This window comes from Hemitrygon akajei, chromosome 1 (assembly GCF_048418815.1).
Source record: "Hemitrygon akajei chromosome 1, sHemAka1.3, whole genome shotgun sequence".
In the NCBI taxonomy this organism is placed as follows: Eukaryota; Metazoa; Chordata; class Chondrichthyes; order Myliobatiformes; family Dasyatidae; genus Hemitrygon; species Hemitrygon akajei.
Window position 1 is genome coordinate 78422963 of NC_133124.1, and position 27854 is coordinate 78450816.

The following is a 27854-nucleotide window of genomic DNA, read 5'->3' on the forward strand; positions in this document are numbered from 1 at the left end:
TATGAACCCTTTCTACTACATGCAATGTGGCCTACTTTTCTTCCTCTTCCTAATATTCTTGCATTCTTATGATCTTGTATGCCTGATATTGTTACCTTTGTTGATGGTGATTGCGGGTTTGGCAGGTGCTGTCATAGTGCCTCATTGCAGGATATTTAGGAGGTAATACACACATTGTTCCCACGTTGTGTAAGAGATGGAGATGAATGAATATTTAGAATAATGAATGGGGTATCTGTTTTTCAAGCAGCTGCTTTGTCCTGGATGTGGTTGACGTCGAACAATTTTAGAGCTGCCTTTATCCAGGCAACTTGAAAATATTGCAACACACACAAAGTGCTGGTGGAAAGCAGCAGGTCAGGCAGCATCTATAGGGAGAAGAGCTGTCGATGTTTCAGGACGAAGGGTCTCGGCCCGAAGCGTCAACAGTGCTTCTCCCTATAGGTGCTGCCTAACCTGCTGTGTTCCACCAGCATTTTGTGTGTGTTGCTTGAATTTCCAGCATCTGCAGATTTCCTTGTGTTTGCAACTTGAAAATATTGTTTCTTTGGCATGAAGTCAGTGCCTCAACTAACACTGAGTGATAGAAGATGTATTGTAATATCCTGTAATGAGTTTGAGAATTTATTTTGTATTATTCAAAAGTTTTTGAAAGAAATTGGAGATTGAGTTCTAAAGTTTGAGTGCATTGGTGACTTCAATTGTTCAAGAACTGTTTTCTGTTTTAAGGTGTTCCTGTTCAGTCACATATGATTATTCACACTTCATGGCTCTGCTTTCTTTGTTGACAGCCAAGAGTTGTTACCAAGAATAGATTTATTTTTCAGTCTATCACCTCTTTATTTTGATTTATATTATGTTAAAAAATTCTTCTACTGAGCCACTTGTGAGCCTTAAGGATTTTTAAAATGTGAAATGTTGGAAACTTTGCTGAAATTCAAGCATTTGATAAGTAATATTTTTTGTTTATGGAAGTTCATATTTAAATTGGCAGGCTCACTTGGAGTGCATTAATAAATTAATTTTCAAATCTTGCAATATTAATATAATCAAGAACATCTACAGGGAGAATGTGCATCTTTTTTCAATCTGTTGATTTGAAGTATTGGAAACGTGATCTGTCATGGTTTGAAGTGAAATAGAATGTGAAGTCAGTGATAATGAGATTAGTGCTGATAGTAAAGAATGTAAATGGCACTGCATGGGAACATAATTTCTGGTCATGCAGAAAGAGGGTGATATCCTTCTCCTGATGATATCTCTTCTCCTTGTGATGGCTTTGCTTGGTCAAGGACTTGTATTGCCAGAAATCAACAGGAATACTGTGCGCTGCCACTGCTGTAAAAAACTATTCTGTCCTGCGTATGTTGGATTATAAACTCAGAAGACAATCTTTTTCCACTTTTGCAGCATCTAACCTCATAGTTGATGAGGATGTTTTTGTTCTTTTTACTTTATAGTCTGGTGCTGCTTCCATAGTAATTGAAGCAAGAAAATGTGCAAATGCTGGGAATGCGAAACTGAAACAGAAAAAAAGCACTCAGTGAGTCAGACAGCAGTTGTGGAGGAAGAAATACTTTTTTTTGAGTCAATAATCATTTACTTGAACTGGAATTGTGAGAATATAAATCTAATTTAAATTGTTGTGAGAAGGTTGGACAGGGAATATTCGTGTTAGGGTTTGTCCCAGTAACTTGAATATTTTGTTGCACTCATTTAAAACAAGAAAAGAAACAAAAGTTCTTGTTGCCTGCAAATTTGAATCAAAAAGGAACGCTGGAATTGACTGCATTTATGGAGTGAGTAAAACCAAGTTAATGTTATTGGTTGATGAAGCTGTCCAGTTGAAATGCTTTGTCACAGCATTAAATTTCACTTTGTATCTGTGTCTCTCCAGGTGGTGAATCTGAAGCAGGGATGCAAGGGCAACATGGAACCCTGTACCAGAATGCTGATGTCCAACAGTTTTTGCAGCATCAAGATGATGATCAAGGATGGGTGTCTTGGGCATGGTCCCTCGTTCCTGCACTGGTCAATTATTCTGATGAGGGCGATGGGAACGATGAAGTCGACGAAAATGGCATTAAAGTAAATCAACTGAGATCATTGCCTCCCAAGGATCCAGTGGTCTCTGTTGGATTCTATTGCACCAAAGCAACTGTCACATTTAAGGTTTGTGAGAACCAGGCAGTAGTAGACAACTATTTGACATAGGTGATTAGATAATTAGATATGCTAATATAGATGGAAATTGCAATTGCAATTGCTTTACATTAGGCATTAATATTATATTTAGAAGTGTAATGCTGTAACCTGTTGAAGTCCTTTAAGTTAGCATATATGTCAAACTCAAGGCCCGCAGTGGAATTATCTTTGACCCGCGAGATAATATCTAATTACTATTAAAGCTGGCCCCAGTAATCGAAGCGCCTATGGCGTATGATATAGCTAATGCTGAGTTTATTCAGGTACCAGGTTTTCAGGGTTTTTAGTGTTTATTCGGCAGTCTTCTTCATTAGAAACGGAATTTGTAAAGTGAAACACTTTGTAGTTATAGCAGAGACTGAGACACATGAGAGCAGGCTGAAAAAACGGAGGCAATGAAAGCTGCGTTCACACGCGTCCGACTGATCCGGCCCGCATGAAGCTGCATTTTGCTCAATCCGGCCCGTGACCTAAAATGAGTTTGAAACCCCTGAGTTAGGGTGATAATCTCCTGAAGAACCAGCAAACTTCTCACTCCTTTTTTTTCCATATCATGGTTGGCAGCAAGGTCTTCAGCTTCAGAATTGCTTCTCCTTTCTTCCTTTCTTAAAACCAATATCCACGTGGTCTCACCTTTCTTCCTTTTGCTCAATATCAGTTTTACAATACGCTAAGTATAAGTAATTGCCAATGAACTAAATCAAGGCATTCACATTATTCACAACTCCCATTCCCTTGCATTTAAAACAATGTACTAAAATTCTGAAATTAAAAACATAAGAAGCTGACCATGCTCACCAGGTCAGTATAATCGTGTGAAAAGTGGTCTCTGATCTTTAGCGTTGATTTTTAAAAAATTTGTGTACTTTTTCCATTGAAATTTATACACATATGGAAGACTAACAGGTCAAATACTTAAGACTGGTTAAAATCAACTGTCCTTGGATCATTTGTGTATTGTATGTAGAATGACATTGGTATTAAATTAGCATCAGGCACTTGCCTATGTTGTCAGTGTTCAGTGCGGAAAGCTAATTAAACCTGCAGAGGGAAAAAGGAGTATAATGGCTGTGTTTTTGGGGAGGCTTAGGGAATAGATAATCATTTAATTATTTTGCAAATTCTTTGCAGACATGCATTTCACAATTCAAAAGCACTTTGTATTTTAAAATATGGTTAATAATTTGATTTGGTGTTCATGCACTTGATCAGTGAAAATATTGATTAAAAATAACAAAAACAGAACATTTAGGAAACACTCAGCAAGTTAGGCAGCTTTTGTCAAAAAGTGTAATAGCTTTGTCAGAACTTGGAAAGAGAGAAAACAAGTCAGTTTTCTGTTGTAGAACTATTTTTTAATGGAATGAATCCAAAGGAGTTCATGTGGCAGTTACATTTAGATTGTGCCTCCTTTGTTTGCATTACTTCCTACAAAGTGAAACCCAATATCATGAATGGCAGAGATGCTTCACTGCCAGACAAGCTCAATACCTTTTATGCCCGCTTTGAAAGGGAGAATATAACTGCAGCTATGAAGATCCCTGCTGCACACAGTGACCCCATGACCCCTTTCTCAGAGGCCACTGTCAGGTTGTCTATCAGGAAGGTGAACCCTCTTAAGGTGGCAGGCCCCAATGGAGTTACCTGGTAAGCCTCTGCACGCTTGTGCTAATCAACTGGCGGGTGTATCAAGGACATTTTCAACCTCACTGCTACGTTTGGAAGTTCCCAGCTGCGTCGAAAAGGGCAGCAATTATATCAGTGCCTAAGAACAGTAGTGTGAGCTGCCTCAATGACTATTGTCCAGTAGCACTCATATTTACAGTGATGAAATGCTTTTGAGAGGTTGGACATGACTAGACTAAACTCCTGCCTCAGCAAGGACCTTGACCCACTGCAATTTGCTTATTGCTACAAGAGCTTACAAACAGACGCAATCTCAATGGCACTTCATGTGATCTTAGGTCACCTGGGTAATACATACACTTATGTCAGGATGCTGTTCATTGACTACAGCTCAGCATTTTACACCATCATACCTAAGCCCCGATCAATCTACTACAGAACCTGGGCCTCTGTACCTCCCTCTGTAATTGGATCCTTGAGTTCCAATCCGGAAGACAACCGGATTGGTGATAACATATTCTCTTTGCTGACGATCAACACTGGTGCACCTCAGGGGTGTGCGCTTAGCCCACTGCTCTACTCTCTATATACCCATGACTGTGTGGCTAGGCATAGCTCAAATGCAATCTATAAATTTGCTAATGATACAACCATTGTTGGTAGAATCTCAGGTGGAGACGAGAGGGCATACAACAGGAAGATATACCAGCTAGGTGAGTGGTGTCGCAGCAAACAAAGGGTGGGAATAAAGGGATCGTATTCTGGTTGGTTGCTGGTTACTAGTGGTGTTCCGCAGGAGTCAGTGTTGGGGCCGCTCTTTACACTGTATATCGATGATTTAGATTATGGATTAAATGGTTTTGTGGCTAAATTTGTGGATGACACCAAGATAGGTGGAGGAGCAGGAAGTGTTGAAGAAGCGGAAAGGTTGCAGAGAGACTTGGTCACTTTAGGAGAGTGGGCAAAGAAATGGCAGATGAGATACAATGTTGAGAAATGTACAGCTGTACATTTGGAAGAAGAAATAATCGGGCAGATTATTACTTAGATGGGGAGAAAATTCAAAAATCCGAAGTGCAAAGGGACTTGGGGGTTCTCATGCAGGATACCCTAAAGGTTAACCACCAGGTTGAATCGGCAGTAAGGAAAGTGAATGCTATGTTGGCATTTATTTCAAGAGGAAGGAGGTGTTGATGAGGCTCCATGGGGATATTCATTTGGAATACTGTGTGCAGTTTTGGGCCCCCTATCTTAGAAGAGATGTACTGATGTTGGAGAGAGTTCAGAGAAGATTTGCGAGGATGATTCCTGGAATGCAGGGGCAAACATATGAGGAGCGTTTGTCGGCTGTTGGACTGTATTCATTAGAGTATAGAAGAATGAGAGGGGATCTCATAGAAACATTTGGAAAGTTGAAAGGGTTGGACAGAGTAGATGTGGAAAGGTTGTTTCCCTTGGTGGGTGAGTCCAGGACAAGAGGCCACAGTCTTAGAATTGGAGGGAACCCATTTAAAACAGAGATGAGGAGAATTTTTTTTAGCCAGAGGGTCATGGATTTATGGAATTCGTTGCCACATACAGCTGTGGAGGCCTGATCATTGAGGGTGTTTAAGGAGGAGATTGATAGGTATCTAATTAGTCAGGGTATCAAGGGATATGGGAGAAAAGCCAGAGATTGGAACTAGATGGGTGAATAGTTTAGCTCATGGTGAAGTGGTGGAGCAGACTCAATGGGCTGAGTGGCCTACTTCTGCTCCTCTGTTTTGTGATCTACTGTACAGGATAGAGAGAAGCTTCAGAAAGTTGTAAAATTAGTCAGCTCCACCATGGCTACTAACCTCTATCGTATCCAAGACATTCTCAAGAAGCGGAGCCTCAGAAAGGCAGTGGCCATTATTAGGGACCCCATAACCCAGGACGTACTCTCCTCTCATTGCTACCGTCAGGCAGGAGGTACATGTCCTGCTGATCAGGCTGTACTGATAGCAAAAAGAACTGAGTCAATATTAGTGATAGACAGTATGAGAAATGAACAGTTTTTCTATTGACAGAAAGAAAGAAAGCTTTGCAGCTAAAACCTATCCTGATATAGTCTGTCTATATCTCTATAATCTCTCTCAATATAAATCCTTTTTAGATATCTGCTAATTTAGTATCGTACTTGCATTTGATTGCTCCAAATTAATGTTATTATTTTTAACAGACAGATCTCTGAGCTTTGCAATTTCATATTAAAACTTTTCTCCCTGTTCACCTCTTACTTTTCCTTAGATCCATCACCGAACATACTTGGTCATCTGCCTTCTACATATCTACTTATGTAGCTAACATGGTAGCATTCTCATGAAGTACTTTGCATGAAGTACTTTACAATAGCTCCTGGTGGAGCTATTGTTACCATTCCTTTTGTAACAATTTTTTAAATGTTAGAAGTGCATGTTCAAGTGGTCTTTCCTTTTCAGTTCTTATAAGGAGTCTTGGCCTGAAATGTCAACTGTTTATTCCTCACTTGCCCTTGCTGAGTTCCTCTAGCATTTATGTGTGCTGCTTAAGATTTCCAGCATCTGCAGACTTTCTTGTCTTTAAAATGTTTTTGAATTATTTTCCAATTACCTTGGGTGAGAATAATCAATTTCTCAAGGAATTTAAAAGAGGAATACCTTGAAAACATTTCAAATTGTACTTGCAATGGTCTGTGCATTCAAAGTCTCCAACTTTTGGCCTGTTTCTTGTGTAGCACTGTACCTGGTCAGTACAATAATGATTGGATAATTCCCCTACCAATCAAATCTTGCTGCTGCTTTGCTACAAATGACAGGTTTATTTCTCATACACAGTTTCAAAGTAACCATTCCTTGTTCACTGCATTTATCTGGTGATATTACCCAAAAATATTGTCTCCTTTCTCATTTGGAAAGATTACTATATTTTTTGTTTCTCCCATGTTTAGACAGACTTTATTTTATGAGTAGATTGTCTTTGCACAATCAGCAATTTTTTTGTGTCCAGACATATACTTTGTTTTGCTTCCAATTAATTGACTAACAATAAATTATAGACCCTTTGTAATTTTTAAATATTTTTCTGAAGTCTGCAGTTAGTAAAAACAACCAGTGGTTATAAATCAGGGGTGATGGCTGGTATTGTAGGCCTGTTTCTGGTGTGATGTTTTTAATACTGTTTTACTGTGGGAGCCATGGTAGTGGATCAGTTATTGCAACTCTATTACAGCTCAGCGCGTTCCAGAGTTCAGTGTTCAGTTCCAGTGCTGTCTGTAAGGAGTCTCTGTATGTCCTACCCTTAGAATGTGTGGGTTTTCCAAGTGCTCTGATTTCCTTCCACAGCCAAAAGATGTACCAGGCTGGTTAATTGGTCATTATAAATTGTCTTACAAATAGGTTAGGGTTAATTGGGGTTGTAGGGTTGCTGAGGCAGTGTGGCTCAAATGAATGAATGAATAAATAAATTGCAAAAGAAAAAATAAATAAAGTTTCCAGTGAATACAATTTTCTTTTAGAATTCTATTATCTTTTTGCCTGCTTTATTTTGAACTTATGATGAGAAAACAATGCAGTGGGTTAGAAATGTAAGGTAAAGGTCCTCAAAATATTCTTTATGAAACTGTTATAACATTCCTTGATGCACATCTTTAAGCCTGGTATTTTAATATCTGCATTTTCAGTAGGAGTTAATGGAAAGTGATTGAAAACAGAAAGTCTATTATTTCACAAATAAGAAAATCTGCAGATGCTTGAAATCCAAGCAACTCTTACACAAAATGCTGAAGGAACTCAGCAGGCCAGGCAGCATCTATGGAAAAGAGTACAGTCGATGTTTTGGACCAAGGTCCTTCAGCAGGACTGGAGAAAAAAAGATGAGCAGCAGAGTTAAAAGGGGAAGGGGAAGGAGAAACACAAGGTGATAGGTGAAACAGAGAGGGGGAGGGGTGAACTAAAGAAATAAGAAAGTTGATTGGTGAAAGATATACAGGGCTGGAGAAGGCGGGGGGGGGGGGGGTCGTCTGATAGGAGATGATAGAAGGCCATGGAAGAAAGAAAAGCAGGGAGGAGCACCAGAGAGAGGTGATGGACAGGCAAGGAGAAAGTCAAAGAACCAGTGATTGAAAGTGTGTATCTGGCGGAGGATAAAGTAGTGGACAGATCCATTACAGGCGGCAAAGAGAGAATCCCGGAGTTGTGGAAGTGACTGGGATAGGGACATCAGGTACCCCCTCATGGTGGAAAGCATGGCATGTAGAATGTGGTGGAAGAAGCGGTCAATCAAATGTGAGTACCTGGGGTCCTCAGAAGATCCAAACTGACAAGCTTGAAAACAAATCTGGAAACCATGTGGTGGCAAGCTGGCAGCAAAGATGCTCCCATGAAGGATACATGGCTGTGTACTATTTCTGTGTACGACCCCACAATCCATCCAAACAATTTATGTTGCTTGGTGTTGATTCTGAGCTGTATCTTTAATGGAGCAGAAAATTAACTGCTCGAAGAACACAACTGAAGAAGTAGAGTCTGTGGAGGCAAAGTGATTGATTATTCCTTTTCCTCCACTTGTGCTGCTTGAACTACTGAGTTCTTCAGGCAATTTACTTTATTGTTCTGAATAACAGCATCTGCAGTCTCTTGTGTTTCTTGAAGCTTTTCTGGATAGTTGTTGCAGGGATGTTTTATCAACTGGTGTTGTCACTAATAGCCAAAAAGGGGAACAAAAGCAAAGAGGTTGGAAATTTTCAGTTGTAGATCCCAGCACTGAAGCTGAAATGCTACTAATAGAGATAAAGGATCATTATTACTTTTCTTGAGTCATGTTTTACCCTCTTCATTGGAATAGTGAGTAGTTATTTTCTGTATTTGTAGATTGTGAAATATTTGAGTCTCACGTCACTGGTAGCGAAGCTGTTGGAGAGGATTCCTATAGATAGGATGTAAAGTTCAAAGTACATTTATTATCAAAGTACATAAACCAAATGCAACCTTAGGATTTCTCTTCTTGCAGGCAGCCACGCATTAGGGTTCGATAGATAGATAGGTACTTTATTCATCCCCATGGGGAAATTCAACATTTTTTCCAATGTCCCATACACTTATTGTAGCAAAACTAATTACATACAATACTTAACTCAGTAAAAATATGATATGCATCTAAAATCACCCTCTCAAAAAGCATTAATAATAGCTTTTAAAAAGTTCTTAAGTAGTTTACTTAAATACATTGAGTCCTAACCCCGGCACTTTAACATATCTTACTCCTGGCGGTTGAATTGTAAAGCCGAATGGCATTGGGGAAATTTGATCTCTTCATCCTGTCTGAGGAGCATTGCATCGATAGCAACCTGTCGCTGAAACTGCTTCTCTGTCTCTGGATGGTGCTATGTAGAGGATGTTCAGGGTTTTCCATAATTGACCGTAGCCTACTCGGCGCCCTTCGCTCTGCTACCGATGTTATACTCTCCAGTACTTTGCCCACGACAGAGCCCGCCTTCCTTACCAGCTTATTAAGACGTGAGGCGTCCCTCTTCTTAATGCTGCCTCCCCAACACGCCACCACAAAGAAGAGGGCGCTCTCCACAACTGACCTATAGAACATCTTCAGCATCTCACTACAAACATTGAATGACGCCAACCTTCTAAGGAAGTACAGTCGACTCTGTGCCTTCCTGCACAAGGCATCTGTGTTGGCAGTCCAGTCTAGCTTCTCGTCTAACTGTACTCCCAGATACTTGTAGGTCTTAACCTGCTCCACACATTCTCCATTAATGATCACTGGCTCCATATGAGGCCTAGATCTCCTAAAGTCCACCACCATCTCCTTGGTCTTGGTGATATTGAGACGCAGGTAGTTTGAGTTGCACCATATCACAAAGTCCTGTATCAGTTTCCTATACTCTTCCTCCTGTCCATTCCTGACACACCCCACTATGGCCGTGTCATCAGCGAACTTCTGCACATGGCAGGACTCCGAGTTATATTGGAAGTCTGATGTGTACAGGGTGAACAGGACCGGAGAGAGCACGGTCCCCTGCGGCGCTCCTGTGCTGCTGACCACCGTGTCAGACCTACAGTCTCCCAACCGCACATACTGAGGTCTATCTGTCAAGTAGTCCACTATCCAATCTGATAGTAGTCCAAGAGTCTACTCCCATCTCCGTTAGTTTGTGCCTTAAGATCTTGGGCTGGATGGTGTTAAAGGCACTAGAGAAGTCCAGGAATGTAATCCTCACAGCACCACTGACCCCATCCAGGTGAGAGAGTGATTTGTGCAGCAAATACGTGATAGCATCCTCCACTCCCACCTTCTCCTTATACGCAAACTGAAGAGGATCCCGGGCATGCCTGGTTTGTGGCCTCAGATTCTGTATTATCAGCCGCTCCATGGTCTTCATCACGTGCGACGTCAAGGTAACAGGTCTGAAGTCATTCAACTCCTTTGGTTGTGGTTTCTTCGGTACCGGGACAATACAGGATGTTAGGGTTAGAGTCAAGAATCACCATGAAAAACCACACCAAAATCCATGAAAAAACACACACAGTACTGTCAAGGATCCAATGTGCGAAAAAGAACAAATTGTGCAATAAATAAAAATGTAAACAAATAATGGAGTTGGATAAGTCACTGGGACCGGATGAGATAAACCCCAGGTTTCTGTGGGAAGCGAGGGAAGAGCTTGCTGAGCCTCTGGCAATGATCTTTGCATCATCAATGTGGATGGGAGAGGTTCCAGAGGATTGGAGGGTTGCAGGTGTGTTCCTTTATTCAAGAAAGGGAGTAAAGATAGCTCAGAATATTATAGAGCTGTGAGTCTTACTTCAGTGGTTGTTAAGCTGATGGAAAAGATCCTGAGAGGCAGGATTTATGAATATTTGGACATAGTACATAGAAGTCCTATTGAGAGAGTATGTGATACTTGATCTGCTATTAAGGAATGAGACAGGGCAGCTGGGAGAAGTTTGTGTCGGGGAACGCTGTGCATCTAATCATAATGCCATTAAATTAAAAGTAAATTTGGGAAAAAAGACAATTCTGGTTCATGGGTTGAGAATTTAAATTGGAGAAAGACCGATTTTGATGGTATCAGGAAGGATTGGGACAGATTACTTTTTGGCCTAGGTATACTTGGTAAGTGGGAGATCTTCAAAAGTGATATTTTGAGAGTACAAAGCTGTATGTGCTTGTCAGAATAAAAGGTAAATATAACAGTTTTAATGGAACTTTGGTTTTCAAGAGATATTGAGGCTCTGGTTAAGAAAGAAAAAGAGGTACATAGCAATTTTAGGCACATTGGAACAAATGAAGTACTTATGGAGTGTAAGAAATGCAAGAGAACACTTTAAGAAAGAAATCAAGAGGGCTAAAAGAAGGCATGAAGTTGTCTTAGCATATCAAGTGAAGGGGAACCCTAAGGGATTGTACAGATATGATAAGAGTAAAAGGATTGCAAGGGACAACATTGGTCCTCTGGAAGATCAAAATGATAATCTATGTGTACAGCCAAATGAGATGGGGGAGATCTTATATTTTTATCTGTGTTTACTCAGGATTCAGACAGAATCTACAGAAGTGAGGAAAAGCAGCAACAAGGTCATGGACCCTATACAGATTACAGAGCAGGAGGTGTTTGCTGTCTGGAGGCAAATTTGGGTGGATAATTCTCCAGGGCCTGACAAGGTGTTCAATTGGACCCTGTGAGAGGCAAGTGCAGAAATTGCAGGGGCCTGAGGAGAGATATTTAAATCATCCTTAGCAACTGGTTAGATAGCGGAGGATTGGAGTATAGCTAATGTTGTTCCACTGTTTCAGAAAGGCCCTAATCTAAACCAGGAAATTATAGGCTTATGCGCTTGACATCAGTAGTGGGAAAATTATTGGAAGGTATTTTAAGGGTCTGGATGATTGAATATTTGGACAGACATGGATTGATTAAGGATAGTCTGCATGGCTTTGTCTGTGATAGGTCATGTCTGTCTAATTTTATAGTTTTTTTGAGGATATTACCAGGAATGTTGATGTTGCCTGCATCGACTTGCAAGACATTTGACACCATCCTGCATGTGAAGTTGGTTACGAAGGTTCTGTTGCCTAGCATTCAGGATGATGTAGTAAATTGGATTAGACATTGGCTTTATTGGAAAAACCTGAAAGTGGTAGTTCAGTGCCTATAAAAAATATTCACCCCTCCCCCCCACTTTGGAAGTTTTCGTGTTTTATTTGTTTACAACACTAAATCACTGGATTTAATCTTTTGACAGTGATCAACAGAAAAAGGCTCTTCTGTGTCAGTGATTTAAATTAATTACAAATATAAAACACCAAATAATTGATTGCATAAGTATTCACCCCCTTCAAGTCAGTATTTAACAGATGAACCTTTGGCACCAATTACAACCTTGAGAATGTGTGGCTAGGTCTCTGTCAGCTTTGCACATCTGGATGCTGCAATTTTTCCCTATTCTGTACAAAACTGCTTATGTTCTGTCAGATTCAACTTCCGTCACAAATTCTCAAATAGATTTATGTCTGGACTCTGACTTGGTCACTCCAGGACATTAACTTTGTTTTTAAACCATTCCTCTGTAGCTTTAGCTTTATGCTTGAGCTCATTGTCTTGCTGGAAAACAAATTTTCTCTTTAAGTCGCAGTTCTCTTGCAGGCTGCGTCAGGTTTTCCTCCAGGATATCCCTGTATTTTGCTGCATTTATTTTACCCTCTACCTTCACAAGCTTCTGGGGCCTGTTGCAGTGAAACATCTCTACAGCATGATGCAGCCACCATGCTTCACGGTAGGGATGGTGGATTTTTAATGATGTGCTTACGTCAAGCATAACTTTTAGTCTAAAGGATATAAAGCTCAATTTTGGTTTCATCAGACCATAGAGCCTTCTTCCAGCTGACCTGAGCATCTCCCATATTCCTTCTGGAAAACTCTTTAACCAAGATTTCATGAGAGCTTTTTTTCAATAGTGGCTTTCTCTTTGCCACTCTCTCGTAAAGCTGCGACTGGTGAAGTACCTAGGCAATAGTCGCATGCGTAGTTTCTCCCATCTCAGCCACTGAAGCTTATAACTCCTCCAGAGTTATCATAGGTCTCTTGGTGGCCTCCCTCTCTAGTCTCCTTCTTGCAAGGGTACTCAGTTTTTGGGTTGTAAGTCCATCACCCCTTGAAGTAGTCAAGAAGGCATACAACATACTTAATCAGTTGCATATAAATATCAGGAAATCAAAACTGTGTGAAACTTTGGTTAGGACACTTTGAGAAATGCATGCAGTTTTGGTTGCCACATTACAGGCAGGATGTGGAAGCTTTGGAGAGGGTACAGAGGAAATTCTGCAGAATGTAGCCTGATCAGAGAGTATTAACAGTAAGGAGAGGTTGGATAAACTTGGATTGTTTTCTCTGGAGCACCAGAGGCTAAAAATATATAAAATTTTGAGAGGTGTGGATAGAGTCCTTTTCCAAGGGAGCAAATGTCAAATATTGGAGGGCACACATTTTAGGTTAAAGAGGGAAAAGTTGAAAGGAGGGTTATCGGGTATGTTTTTTACACAGGTAATTGCTTAGAAAACATTGCCAGAGGAAGTGTTGGAAGCAGAGACTATGGCAACATTTGAGGTGCACTTAGATGGATAATGATGAATTGTCATTATGGTCATTGTAGACATTATGGACTAAAGGGCAAGTTTCTGTCTGTACTGTTCTTTTTCTATGTTCTATGCAAGTTGAGCTCTGTTACCATTTTGTTTTTTCCCAATATGTTTTTATGAGAAAGGTGACCAGGTGTGCTGTGTTACTTTAATGCAAATTTGAAATTTCAGACACTGGAAAACTGAACTGAAAACCAATATTGTTGGAAATGTTAGTACATCAGGCAGCATTTTTGGAAACAAAATAAGTCTTTGGTGTTTTTCCACGGATGCTGCCTGTCCAGCTGAGTGTTTACAGTGTATTTTATCTTGGAATTGATGGGAAGAATAAAACGTGGAATTAATGTGTGATTAGTGTAAATGAGAAATTGTAGCCTTGGTGGGTAGAAGGTCTGTTTTGTGCTATATTTCTTTATGAGTTTGCTATTGAACAATAGTATTGAGAAGTCTTATTGTACAATCTTTTATCAAGTATAGGTAAACCGCTACTGTGTCATTCCTGAAATAAAGTAGCTGAGCATGACAGCGTGATTTGTTCAATTTGAAAGAAATACTGTGTTGGGGAAGTAAATCTAGAACAGTAGCTTCAGTAGTGGCTGTTTAAAAAAAATTGCAATAATACAAACTACAACAATTTGGAACGGATTGAGTTTTTAACCTAATTTAGTGAAATTGCAATATAATATTTTATTGTGAATAAATTTTACAACCTTTCAAAGTCATTTTAAAATTTATCTTGGCATTTTGTTCTGTTTTCATTTAATATGTTAAAGGACTCCAACTGTAATTGCATAATATTCACAATTTATGATTACCAAGCCTCATATGATCATGCCAATTTTCAGAAATATTACTTACAATTGTTCTAATTGCCCAGTCAAAAAATGTTTGAAACTAATTTACACTTAACTTGGGTCAGAAATACTCTGATGTTGCTGCATTATTGTTGTATGCTGTTGAGATCACTCCATATAAGAAGATGCCAAATTAAGCCTACTGTTGATTTAATAATGCTTAAAATTGTTCTTCTAGATTGAGTTCCTCTAATCAATTAATTGCTTTCCGTTGAAATAATTGCTGACAGATGAAGCTGGTTACGTTATGCATAACTCTTTACCTTATGGCATATTAACATAGCTATGTAAAGCCAACATGTGTAATATGAGTTACACAACTTGAGCAGTGGAAATGGATTTGTAATGAGAGCTGAGGGTATTTCCATACTGTAGGAATGAATATTGCTTCCAATCATGTCAGTATAATTGAGATAATTGTCAAGGGTGAGTTAACCATTGGTAATTGTTTGGAATCTGAATTCAATTTGACAATTTCTAATAATTCTTCCTGATTGATTATGGTATTTTGTAGTTTGATGCTATTGGTTCAGATTTGACTTTTGAAATACGATAATAAAAATAATGCACTTTAGATCTTTCCCAAGAATCTTTTATTTTTCATTTCTGATCTGCAAGTTTTTTTAATTTTCACATCAAGTTAGATAATTATTCAGTTAAATAAAGATACAGACTTGACAGTGATGAAGATATTTCACTAGCAGATGTAAAGAATTGTTAACATGAGAAGTTTAACATTAACCTTATGTTCAAAATACATGTCATTATCTAGATGTGATTAAATCATAGTCAACAGTGAGCCTTATATCCTGATGTGGATAATAATTTGCAGCTGTTTTTCTGCACCTGTTTCCTGTGTAATAACAGAATTTGGTTGAAATATAAAGACTAATTTGTCTCTGGCAATTTTGTGTATTGAGATGACAGGTTATGACTATTTATTGCTAATATACAATGTACTTGAAATGAAGTATTGTCATTTCATTACAGTTGACGGAAATGCAAACAGAGAGCAGCTATTACAGCCCTCAGAAAGTTAAATCCAAAGAAGTGCTTTGCTGGGAGCAAGAAGGAACTACTGTTGAGGTATTCATCAATTTTTTGCCCAAAGTTATATCAAAGCTTCCTTTGGTGGCATTTTGTCATTGATGTATTAATTTAGCATTTTCTATATGGAAGTATTCAAGACATATTTAAATGCATTTTCTAAAATGTCTATATGAGAAAAACATCAAAATTACTTCAATTATTTTGTGGATGGACTTCTATTTTATGAGCTGACAGATATGTAGAAATCTCTGTAAAAATAGCAAGTGCCAAAGAAAATCTATTGTTTCCATTAAAAGTAGGTGCAATGTTCTCAATTGGCAGTAAGATTTGTGAGAAATAGCCAAGGGTGAAGTCATTATTACTCTTTGTAACATCAGACTTTCATCATATGTTGAGATAAGAGGTTGAAATCTGGCTTTGAAAGTAAATCTATTATGCAAAAGTTCAAAATCATAAAGAAACAGAATTTGGATGAAACTGAATATGTTTTATTGAAATAAGTTAGAAATAAATATATAAAATGATGTGACAATTGATTTTATTGAAAGTTCATACAATTCACAATTCAATGTTTAATATATTTAGGTACATGATTAAGAATAGCCAATGGCGAGAACTTCTGTCAGTGAAAATCAGTACCACTCAATGAATGTTATTTATCATTTTACTACCTTGATCGATAATGCTTCAAAGTATAATGAAACAAGTCCCATTGTGTGTTTAAGATGTATTCTCCTTGTTTCCTTTGGAGGAAGTCGTGCTGAAAAATATACTATTTTGGTAAATTCTAATCTTTTCCCAAGATGCCAGTAACTTTTTCCATAATCCTTGCTGATTTGTCAGTAGATCTGGTCATGTTTATTTATAATATAAAACGTCACAGCCTTTGCCCATGCCTGTGCTTGTAGGTGGTGCCGTGTGTACTCATTATAATGTAGAGTTCCAAGGAATGCTTTTCAAGAGCAAGAAATGCAATATGTGGTAACTAGGAGGAGTTAGATTCTAAATTGCGTATCATTTTTAAAGCAGCATTTTTGATATTTGATATTAATTAATTTCCATCATCCTAATTTAGAGGAATAATAAATTTCATACAGTCAGAATCAGGTATCAGGTTTATTATTACTAATATATGTTGTGAAATTGGTTCTTTTGCGACAGCACTACAGTGCAATACATAAAAATTAATGTAAATTACAGTTAGAATTTATAAGAAATAGTGCCCAAAAGAGAGCAAAATATTGAAATAGTGTTTATGGGTTAATAGACCATTCAGAAATCTGATGGCAGAGGGGAAGAAGCTGTTCCTGAAGCATTGAGAGCATGTCATCAGGCTCCTGTACCTCTGCATTGATGGTAATAGTGCAAAGAAACATATGCTAAGGGTCCTGCACGATGCATGCTGCTTTTTTGAGGCATTCGTTTTGAAAATGCCAACAATAGACCTAGTTGAGTTTACAATCCTCTGCGTTTATCTGATCCTGTGCATTGGTTCCTCCATGCCAGATGGTGATGCAACCAGTCAGAATGTTCTCCACAGTACATTTATAGAAATTTGCTAGAGCCTTTGGTGACGTACCAAATCTCCTAAACTCCAAATGAAGTATAGCTGCAGGCATGCCTTCTTTGTAACTGCATCAATATGATGGGCCTAGGATACTTCTTCAGCGATGTTAACACCCAGCAGCTTGAAGCTGCTCACCCTTTCCACTGCTGACCCTTCAATGAGAACTGCAGTGTATTTTCCAGATTTACCCTTACTGAGGTACAGAATCAATTTCTTGGTCTTACTGATTTTAATTAGAAGGTTGTTGTTGCAACACCACTCAACCAGCTGACCTGTCTCATACCTGTATGCCTCCTTGTCACCATCTAACATCCTGCCAACATCAGTTCTTGTCATGGGTGAATTAGAGGTGGCGTTTGAGCTGTGCCTAGCCATACAATCATTGGTGTACTGAGAGTAGAGCATTGGGCTCAGCACATATTCTTGAGGTGTGCCAGTGTTGATTGTCAGTGAGGAGGAGAGATTATTTCCAATCCACAATGACTGTCGTCTCCTGACGAGGAAGTCAAGGATCCATTTGCAGAGGGAAGTACAGGTTTTGAAGCTGGTACTGAGGGGATGATGATGATGATGTTGAACACTGAACTGTAATCATTAACCAGCAGCCTGACATAGGTATTGCTGTTGCCTAGGTGGTCCAAGGCTGAGTGGAGAGCCAGTGAGATTGCATCTGCTGTAGACAATGAATCAGGGTTGATAGGCTGCAAGGCCTGTTCCTAATTTGATGCCTTAGTTACTTAGGGACACTACTATTAATTATTAATGTTATGAAATATTAAGTTGAGAAGTAATTAATTTGTGGACAGTAACTAATTTTTATTGAGAAATATGTTTTTTTTATTTCCTCATTTATATTGCATAGGGAATTTGTATCTATTAACTTTAGGTCTATTTTCATCTCATCTTAGGTCTATTTTTCTGACTAATTCATTGTGTATATGTTTTATAAAATGAAGTTAGAATCATGATGAAGGGTCGTGGCCCAATACGTTGACTATTTATTCCTCTTCATAGATGCTGCTTGTCCTGCAGAGTTCCTCTAGCATTTTGTGTGTTTTGCTCTGGATTTTAAGCATCTGCAGAATCTTTTATGCTAGAGATGTTCTTTCTTGATTGAACATGCAGCACTTAAAATTTTAATGACAATATTTTATCCTATTTTTATCAAGGTGCTGATGATGGGAGAACCTTTCTTTGATTGCCAAATGGGTTTTGTGGGCTGTAAGGCTTTTTGCCTTAAGGGAATAATGGGTGTGAAGGATTTTGAAGACACTGCAAACAGATCTGAAATTGTAAGTAATTGAACCAAACTTTGTACTCTGGTAGCTTTTATAAAATATCTTGAAAGTATTCTTTAATGAGGTTCTTTAAAAGACGAGATCATAGCCAACCTGAAAATACCTGATCAAACTCTGCTTATCTAAGTGTAGATTAATCCTATTCCTCAGCATGTTTTCCAGTAACTTTACTCACTGGCCTTTAATTACCTGACTTATCCCTGTTTACCATTTTAATAAGGTCACCATATTTGTTGTGAATTGTGTGATTAATGAACATTTGAAAATTTCGGTAATCTTTTCCCACACCAGACTTGGTTCACATCAAGCCTTGGGGATTTATCCAGTTTTAACCTCACAAAGACATCTAATATGTCCTCCCCTTCAATAACAACTCATTCTAGATCTGTTAAATAAGTGTATAAAATCATGAGGGGTATAATAGTGTGAATGCACATATAATAGTGTGAATGCACACAGTCCTTTTTTATCCAAAGGAGTGGTAATCAAAAACTCGAGGGCATAGATTTAAGACGACAGAGGAAGATTTAAAAGATAGTTTCTTCACACATGTAGATGGAATGAGCTGCCAGAGAAAGTGATTGAATCCAGTATAATAGTACTACGTAAAAGACAATTGGATAGGCACGTGGATAGGAAAAGTTGTCGAAGGATATGGACCAATGTGAGCATGCGTGGTGAAGCTTTGATGGGTATTTTGGTTGGCTAAGATGAGTTCTGCCTATGGTTTGTTTTTCATGGCTGTTTGGTAGGTTAATTTACCACTGTATATTACCTGGGTATGTATGTGGGTGGTAGAATCTAGGGGTAGTTGGTGGGAATATGGAAAGAATATGTTGAAGGAAACATTATTGAGGGAATGGGATTGTTCTGAGAGCCTGAATGGCTCTTTCTATATCGTAAGGAAAAATGGAAATATGATTAGGAACAATCAGCATGGCTTTGTCAAGGACAGGCACAAACTAACGGAGATGGGAGTAGACTCTCACATGGTGGATTGGATAGTGGACTACTTGACAGATAGACCTCAGTATGTGCGGTTGGGAGACTGTAGGTCTGACACGGTGGTCAGCAGCACAGGAGCGCCGCAGGGAACCGTACTTTCTCCGGTCCTGTTCACCCTGTACACATCAGACTTCCAATATAACTCGGAGTCTTGCCATGTGCAGAAGTTCACTGACGACACGGCCATAGTGGGGTGTGTCAGGAATGGACAGGAGGAGGAGTATAGGAAACTGATACAGGACTTTGTGATATGGTGCAACTCAAACTACCTGCGTCTCAATATCACCAAGACCAAGGAGATGGTGGTGGACTTTAGGAGATCTAGGCCTCATATGGAGCCAGTGATCATTAATGGAGAATGTGTGGAGCAGGTTAAGACCTACAAGTATCTGGGAGTACAGTTAGACGAGAAGCTAGACTGGACTGCCAACACAGATGCCTTGTGCAGGAAGGCACAGAGTCGACTGTACTTCCTTAGAAGGTTGGCGTCATTCAATGTCTGTAGTGAGATGCTGAAGATGTTCTATAGGTCAGTTGTGGAGAGCGCCCTCTTCTTTGTGGTGGCATGTTGGGGAGGAAGCATTAAGAAGAGGGACGCCTCACGTCTTAATAAGCTGGTAAGGAAGGCGGGCTCTGTCGTGGGCAAAGTACTGGAGAGTTTAACATCGGTAGCTGAGCGAAGGGCGCTGAGTAGGCTACGGTCAATTATGGATAACTCTGAACATCCTCTACATAGCACCATCCAGAGACAGAGAAGCAGTTTCAGCGACAGGTTACTATCGATGCAATGCTCCTCAGACAGGATGAAGAGGTCAATACTGCCCAATGCCATTAGGCTTTACAATTCTACCGCCAGGACTTAAGAACTTTTTAAAAGCTATTATTAATGCTTTTTGAGATAGTGATTTAGATGCATATAATATTTTTTTACTGAGTTAAGTATTGTATGTAATTAGTTATGCTACAACAAGTGTATGGGACATTGGAAAAAAGTTGAATTTCCCCATGGGGATGAATAAAGTATCTATCTATCTATCTTACGGGCCTGATTGAATTTTTTGAAGGTGTGAGTAAACATATTGATAAAAGTAGAGCCGTAGATGTAGTGTATATGAATTTCAGCAAGGCATTTAATAAAGTACCCCATGCAAGGCTTATTGAGAAAGTAAGGAGGCATGGGATCTAAGGGGATCTTGCTTTGTGGATCCAGAATTGGCTTGCATACATAAGGCAAAGAGTGGTTTAAACGGGTCATATTCTGCTTAGAGGTCGGTGACCAATGATGAGCCTCAGGGTTCTGTTCTAGGACCCCTTCTCTTTGTGATTTTTATAAATGACCTGGATGAGGAAGTGGCGGGGTGGGTTAGTAAATTTGCTGATGACACAAAGGTTGGGGGTGTTGTGGATAGTGTGGAGGGCTGTCAGAGTTTGCAGTGGGACATCGATAGGATGCATAACTGGGCTGAGAAGTGGCAGATGGAGTTCAACCCAGATAAGAGTGAGGTGGTTGATTTTGGTAGGTCATATATAACAGCAGAGTATAGCATTAACGGTAAGACTCTTGGCAGTGTGGAGGATCAGAGGGATCTTGGGGTCCGAGTCCATAGGACACTCAAAGCTGCTATGCAGGTTGACTGTGTGGTTAAGAAGGCATACAGTGCATTGACCTTCATCAACTGTGGGATTGAGTTTAAGAGCCAAGAGGTAGTGTTACAGTTATATGGGACACTGGTCAGACCCCACTTGGAGTTCTGTGCCCAGTTCTAGTCACCTCACTACAGGAAGGATGTGGAAACTATAGAAAGGGTGCAGAGGAGATTTACAAGGATGTTGCCTAGATTAGGGAGCATATCCTTACAAGAATAGGTTGAGTAAACTCGGCCTTTTCTCCTTGGAGCGGCGGAGGATGAGAGGTGACCTGATAGATGTGTATAAGATGATGAGAGGCATTGATCATGTGAATAGTCAGAGGCTTTTTCCCAGGGCTGAAATGGCTAACCCAAGAGGGCACAGTTTTAAGCTGCTTCGGGTTAGGTATAGACTAGGTAAGTTTTTTGCGCAGAGAGTGTGTTTTACGGTGAGTGTGTGCAGTGGGCTGCCAGCGACGTTAGTGGAGGTGGATTTGATAGGATCTTTGAAGAGTTACCTGGACAGGTACATGGAGCTTAGAAAAATAGAGGGCTATGGGTAAGCCTAGGTAATTTCTAAAGTAAGTACATGTTTGGTACAGCATTGTGGGCTGAAGGGCCTGTATTGTGCTGGAGGTTTTCTATGTTTCTATGTGTTACTCATAAGCCTGAGGTGCTAAGTGTTTGTTGTAGAGAGTCCATTTTTTGGTTTCTTTGGTAGGTTTGCAAGAAAAAATGTCTTCCTCTCAGTGGAATGCCTTTGATTCATTGTTAACTTTTCCAGTTAATAATAAAAAGAGAAAATGCTGTAAATGCTCAGCAGGTCAAGAGGATTATGTGAATAGAGAAATAAGGCTGGTGTTTGCACAATTTTTTTGTATTTATTCCATATTTCTAGCACCTGCAGTATTTGCCTTCTACCAGCCAATACCCTAAATTTTGTAAATAATATACTGCAGAGCAGAACAAACTATACAGGCAGTATTTGGAAGGAGAATCTGTTTGCTATTCACTTGTATGTCTCCTGCAGGAAATTGAAAGTTTGGCTCTTGATTAACTAGGTATAAGTGGATATTAAATAACAGCATGTCATTTACTGTTATTTATAGATGAGAGGAACATTTAAAATCATATTGTATTTTCAAAGTACTATCAAGTTCTTATGAAGTTCCTGAAGTTCTGAAGGCAAAATAATATCAATGATGATGGTAAATGATCAATACTGCCACTTCTAAACATTGCACCAAAACTGCCCTCCTCCCCCACATTCATTGGTACTTTGCTTCAGTGTGCAGCCTGCTGAAGTCTAGCTTAATAGGTTGGTTTCATTGCATTAAAAATACTCAGGAAATGCCATAAGTCATTTTTTTTTATAAATAAGCATGAATGAAATATGTTATGAAAATCTTACTTAGCATTTGTGAATCAGTTCTGATTTTGTGAAGCCTACTGAAAGATGTGGTTTCAGACCAGAGCAATTGCCAACTTGGCAGGGCATCATTTCTGTTGCGCTTCTCATATTTTTGTCATTTTTAATATAATTTATTTCTCTCTGAAAATTGTATTGCTGCTTATTTTCCAGGCACGGAGACTGCAGCAGTTGCAGGAATCTAAAGTAACAAGCATTCTGCTGGAAGAACTTGGCAGGTCAAGCAGCATCTGTGGAAGGAAAGGAATTATCAATGTTTTTGGTGCGGATGCAGATATCAACCCAAAGCACCAACATTTCCTTTCATACCACAGATGTTGCTTGATCCGCTCAGTTTTTGCAGTAGAATGTTGCTCTTAACTTCTTGATTGTTTTCTCAAATACAGAGCTTTTGTTTTTTATTTTAATTTCACTTTGGATTGAAACTAATGCAACCTATTATGGGAGGAGAGAAGGTAGCACATTTAATGCTGCAAGCTTTGCATATTTTATATTTTATCTTTAAAAATAAATTAAAGCTCTCTTTAATCTTATTTTTTCTTCCCAAGTGTTGAGCCATTTCTGAAGTTGTTTCTTTAAGCATCTTTGGCCACAGTTCTAACGTGATTTCAAATTGGTTGATGGATGAAAGATAGAGTTGGAATAAGCAGTTCACTTTTGGGTTGGACATCAGAGTACTGTATTAGTTGGTACCAGGGCCCATGCTGTTCACAGTATTATGTCATTGATTTGGATTGGGGACCAAGTGTAATTTACCTTAGATCTCTGCTATTACAGAGCTATGGGTGATATGGGTTGTTGAATAGGATGCAGAGAGACTTCAAGGGAATGTAAGCAGTTTAAATGAATGGACAAGGACATGGCAGATGAAATATAATATGGACAATGTGAGGTCATTCATTTTGGTAGAAAGAAGTAAGATAATTTTTAAAGCAGTGTGAAATTAAAGGTATGGGTATGTAGTGAGACCTGGGCATCCTTGTACACAAATGGTTAATTACTTGTACAACAAGAAAATTTAAAGGCAAATATCATGTTGCCTTTTATTGAAAGAGAAGTTAGATACAAGAATAAATAACGTAATTACAAAGGGCTTGAGTGAGATTGAGTCTGGAATGTTGTACACATCTGTTCTGACTGTGTTTTGAAGGATATACTTTGCAATATTGGGAGTGCAGCAAAGGTTTACCAGATTGATTTCCAGGTTGTATATTGTTTGAAGTGAAGTTAAGCAGGATAATTCTTTTGGGAGAATGAGTGGTAACCTTGTTGGAAATATACCACATTCTTGGTAGGTGGGGGGGGGGGAAGATTTTGTGTGTGTGCGCGCGTACGGGGGGGTGGGGTTGGTGGAAAAAGGACCAAGGTGAAAAGTAGAAATTATATGTTAATGTTGGGTGGTGCGGAAGTGAGAATCCCTTAAGGATGGTTGCCTGAAGTGAAAAAATAATCTTCCTTTCTTTCTCAATCTTTTTTATTAAGTTTTGAGTAGATAAACATAACAATGATAATGATACAAAGAGTTTGAGATTACATTAATAATGGTTAACGTATACAGAAACAGACTCCGAGTAACATCTGTAATCTAAGCCTCCCAATCTCTTAGTAACTAAACATGAAAAAGATTCAAAAAAAGTTTCTTTACAGAGAAAAAAAATCCCCCTAAACTAAAAAGAACCAAAATCAAAACAAAACAAAAGCTGGGCTGTCATGTTTCATCAGTTAAAATCATTATTTGTCATTAACTCCGCTCCTCTATACATGAACAAAAAGTTTATTGAGAAGGATTCGGAAAAGGTCAGCTTACGTCATATGAAAATGTTGAATAAATGGCCTCCAAATTTCTTCAAATTTAACCGAAGGGTCGATAGTGCCACTCCTAATTTTTTCTAAGTTTAAACATGTTACAGTTTGGGAAAACTATTGAAATGTATTAGGGGGATTAGAATCTTTCCTCTTAAATAAAACGGATCTTCTGGCTATTAATGTAACAAATGCAATCACATGGCAAGCTGAAGGGGATATTTGACTAGTGTCCATCACTGGTAATCCAAAAATTGCAGTAATAGGATGAGGTTGTAAATGAATACGCAAAACTACTGAAATAATATCAAAAATGTCTTTCCAATATTTTTCCAAAAGAGGGCAAGACCAGAACATATGTGTCAAGGAAGCTACCTCAGAATTACATCTGTCACAGACAGGATTTATATGGCAATAAAAACGAGCTAACTTATCCTTAGACATATGGGCCCTATGAACCACCTTAAATTGTATCAAAGTATGTCTAGCACACATTGAAGAAGTGTTAACTAGTTGGAGAATTTTCTCTCATTTCTCTATAGGTAAAGATACCTGAAGTTCTCTTTCCCATTCATTCTTAATTTTATCAGATGTACCTAGACGTATTTTCATAATCAGATCATAAATAATTGTTATTAAACTCTTCTGATAGGGGTTTAAACCTAAAATTTTTTCTATAATTTCAGTTTGATGTGATTAATGGAAAAGTAGGTAAAATAACATTCAAAAAGTTTCTAATCTGTAAATATCTGAAAAAATATGATGTAGGCAAATTATATTTTAGACAACTGTTCAAAAGACATGAGACAGTTATCCATGAATAAGTCACGAAAACATGTTATTCCCTTCGTTTTCCATAAAAGAAAAGCTTGATCAGTTCTGGATGGTTGGAAAAAAAATTAGATATAATGGGACTTGATAGGATAAATTTATTCAATCCAAAAAATTTACGACATTGAAACCATATTTGTGTTGTATTTTTAGTTATTGGATTAGTCATTTGTTTATTCAGTTCAGTAAGTGCAAAGAGAAGTGAGGCCCCTAAAATAGAAGCCACTGAGAACCCTTGTACATACTCGCACTGGAGGTTCCCCCATCATGGACATTGAATTTCATCCAGATCTTGTGTCCAGAACATTAAATATCAAATATTACTTGCCCAATAATAGAATCTTAAGTTCGTCATTGCCAAACCGCCATCCTTTTTTGATTACTGTAAATATTTCTTACTTAACCTAGGATTTTTATTCTGCCATATATATATGAAGGAATTTTAGAATCAATAATATCAAAACAGGATTTAGAAATGAAAATTGGTACCGCCTGAAATAGATACAGAAATTTAGGTAAAATAATCATCTTAATAGCCTTAATTTGACCAATCAATGATAAGGACATTGGGGACCATTTAGCAATCAATTGTTTAACATGATCAATTAAGGGTAAAAAGTTAACTTTAAATAGATCCTTATGCTTCTTAGTAATTTTAACACCCAAATAAGTAAAGTAATCAGTAACTTGTCTGACCAGTGATTGTCTATAGATTGGAACTTGCATATTTAATGGAAAAAGCTCACTCTTATTAAGATTCAATTTATAACCAGAAAAACTACTAAACTGAGCAAGTAGTGATATTATTGCAGGAATGGATTTCTCTGGGTTAGAGATACATAGTTTCAGGTCATCTGCATATAATGATACCTTATGCGTCCCATTCCCACAAATAATGTCAAATATATTGGGTGAATTATGAAGAGCAATTGCCAAGGGCTCCAAGGCAGTATCAAATAGTAAGGGACTTAAAGGACAGCCCTGTCTAGTACCTCGAAAAAGCCTGAAAATGGGGGATCTCTGATTATTGGTAAGTACAGAAGCCAAAGGTGTATGATATATCAATTTAATCCAAGATGTGAATTTTGGGCTAAAATTAAATTTCTCAAGCGTGTTAAATAAATATCCCCATTCAACTCTATCAAATGCCTTCTCAGCGTCAAGAGAAATAACACATTCTTGAGTTTTAGATGAAGAGGTATATACAATATTCATTAACCTTCTAACATTAAAATACAAATAACAATTTTTAATAAATCTTGTCTGGTCATCAGAGACAATTTGTGGCAAGACATTTTCCAATCTAATTGCCAATATTTTGGAAATGATTTTGGAGTCCACATTCAACAAGGATATAGGTCTACATGATGCACATTCAGTGGGGTCTTTATCTTTTTTAGGAATTAAAGAAATAGATACTTCATAAAAGGATTGTGGTAATTTACCTACGAATAAGGCATCCTTTAAGATTCTACATAACCAAGGAGAAAGTAGATTTTAAAAAGATTTTAACAATTCTACTGTATACCCATCCAAACCAGGTGCTTTACCAGAATTCATCGAAGAAAATACTTTCTTTATTTTTTCTTCCGTGATGGGTGCAACGTCCATTACGTGGTAATTTCAGAATATACAATTTCCTTAAAAATTCATGCATTATGGTAGAATCATCAGGAAATTCTGACTGGTATAAAGAGGTATAGAATTCTTGAAAAGATTTATTAATTTCGTCATGGTCAACTGTCAAAATACCATCCCATTTATGAACTTTTATAATCTGACATTTAGCCGAAGCAACTTTCAATTGGTTGGCCAGTCATTTACCCGTTTTATCACCATATACATAAAATTGACTCTTAGTTTTAAATAATTGATTTTCAATCGGGGATGTTAATAACAAACTGTTTTGCATCTGAAGTTCAATTCTTTTCATAAAGCTCCAGATTAGGAGCAGCAGAATATTTTTTATCAATTTCTTTAAGCTTATCAACCAATATACGTATTTCATTATTAATTCGTTTTTTTTCAATCCAGTAGAATATGAAATAATTTGCCCGTGAATGGATACTTTAAAAGTATCCCATAATATCCCACTGGAAATTTCTTCCATAAAGTTAGTTCAAAAGAAAAAGGCAATCTCTTCTTTAATAAAGTTAACAAAGTTTATGTCCTGAAGTAGAGTAGAATTGAACTGCCATTGTCTAGCGCTAAAAGTTACATTAGTTAATTTGATTGATAGTTTCAAAGGCGCATGATCGGAAACAGCGATTGCATCATACTCAGAGGCAGTAACAAATGGAACTAATCAAGAGCCGAATTTAAAAAAAGTAATCAATTCTAGAGTAATTATGATATACATGAGAAAAGAATGAGAACTTTTTATCATTAGGATGTAAAAACCTCCAAATTTCTAAAATTTTGGGGTCAGCTAAAAAGGAATTAATAAGAATAGCAGATTTGTTTGGAAGTACCTAATTGGATGCAGACCAGTCCATCAAGGGATTCAGGCAACAGTTAAAATCTCTGCCAATTATCAACATATATTCATTTAAATTAAGAAGAGATGCAAATAGATGATTAAAGAATTCAGGATAGTCGGCATTTGGTGCATAGGTATTAACCATAACAACTTTTTGGTTATAAAGTAAAGCAGTAATTGATAGAAATCTACTATTCGGGTCTGTGATTGTTTCATAGTGAACAAATGAAATCGAGGAGTCTATAAAAATAGATACACCTTTTACCTTAGCCTGTGAGTTAGAATGAAATTGTTGACCCTTCCAAAACTTTAAAAAACGCTGATTATTCTCCTTCCTCACATGAGTTTCCTGGGCAAAGATAATCTGAGCATTCAATCTATGAAAAACTTTAAAAATCTTCTTCCATTTAATCGGATGGTTCAAA

The 27854-nt window shown here is 38.1% G+C and overlaps 1 protein-coding gene across 11 annotated transcripts in view; it reads left to right on the top strand.

The window, feature by feature from the left end:
* LOC140728102 (intermembrane lipid transfer protein VPS13B-like) overlaps positions 1-27854 on the top strand; it is a 1021046-nt gene that overhangs the window by 164756 nt on the left and 828436 nt on the right. For all 11 annotated transcript variants that reach the window (XR_012099001.1, XR_012099002.1, XR_012099004.1 and 8 more), the window contains exons 8-10: positions 1898-2172; positions 15330-15425; positions 18126-18248. Coding sequence is in view for 8 of the 11 variants with exons in the window: in XM_073046336.1 (XP_072902437.1) it covers positions 1898-2172; positions 15330-15425; positions 18126-18248 (494 nt within the window). In the remaining 3 variants the exon portion in view is untranslated. The remainder of the gene's footprint in view (positions 1-1897; positions 2173-15329; positions 15426-18125; positions 18249-27854) is intronic.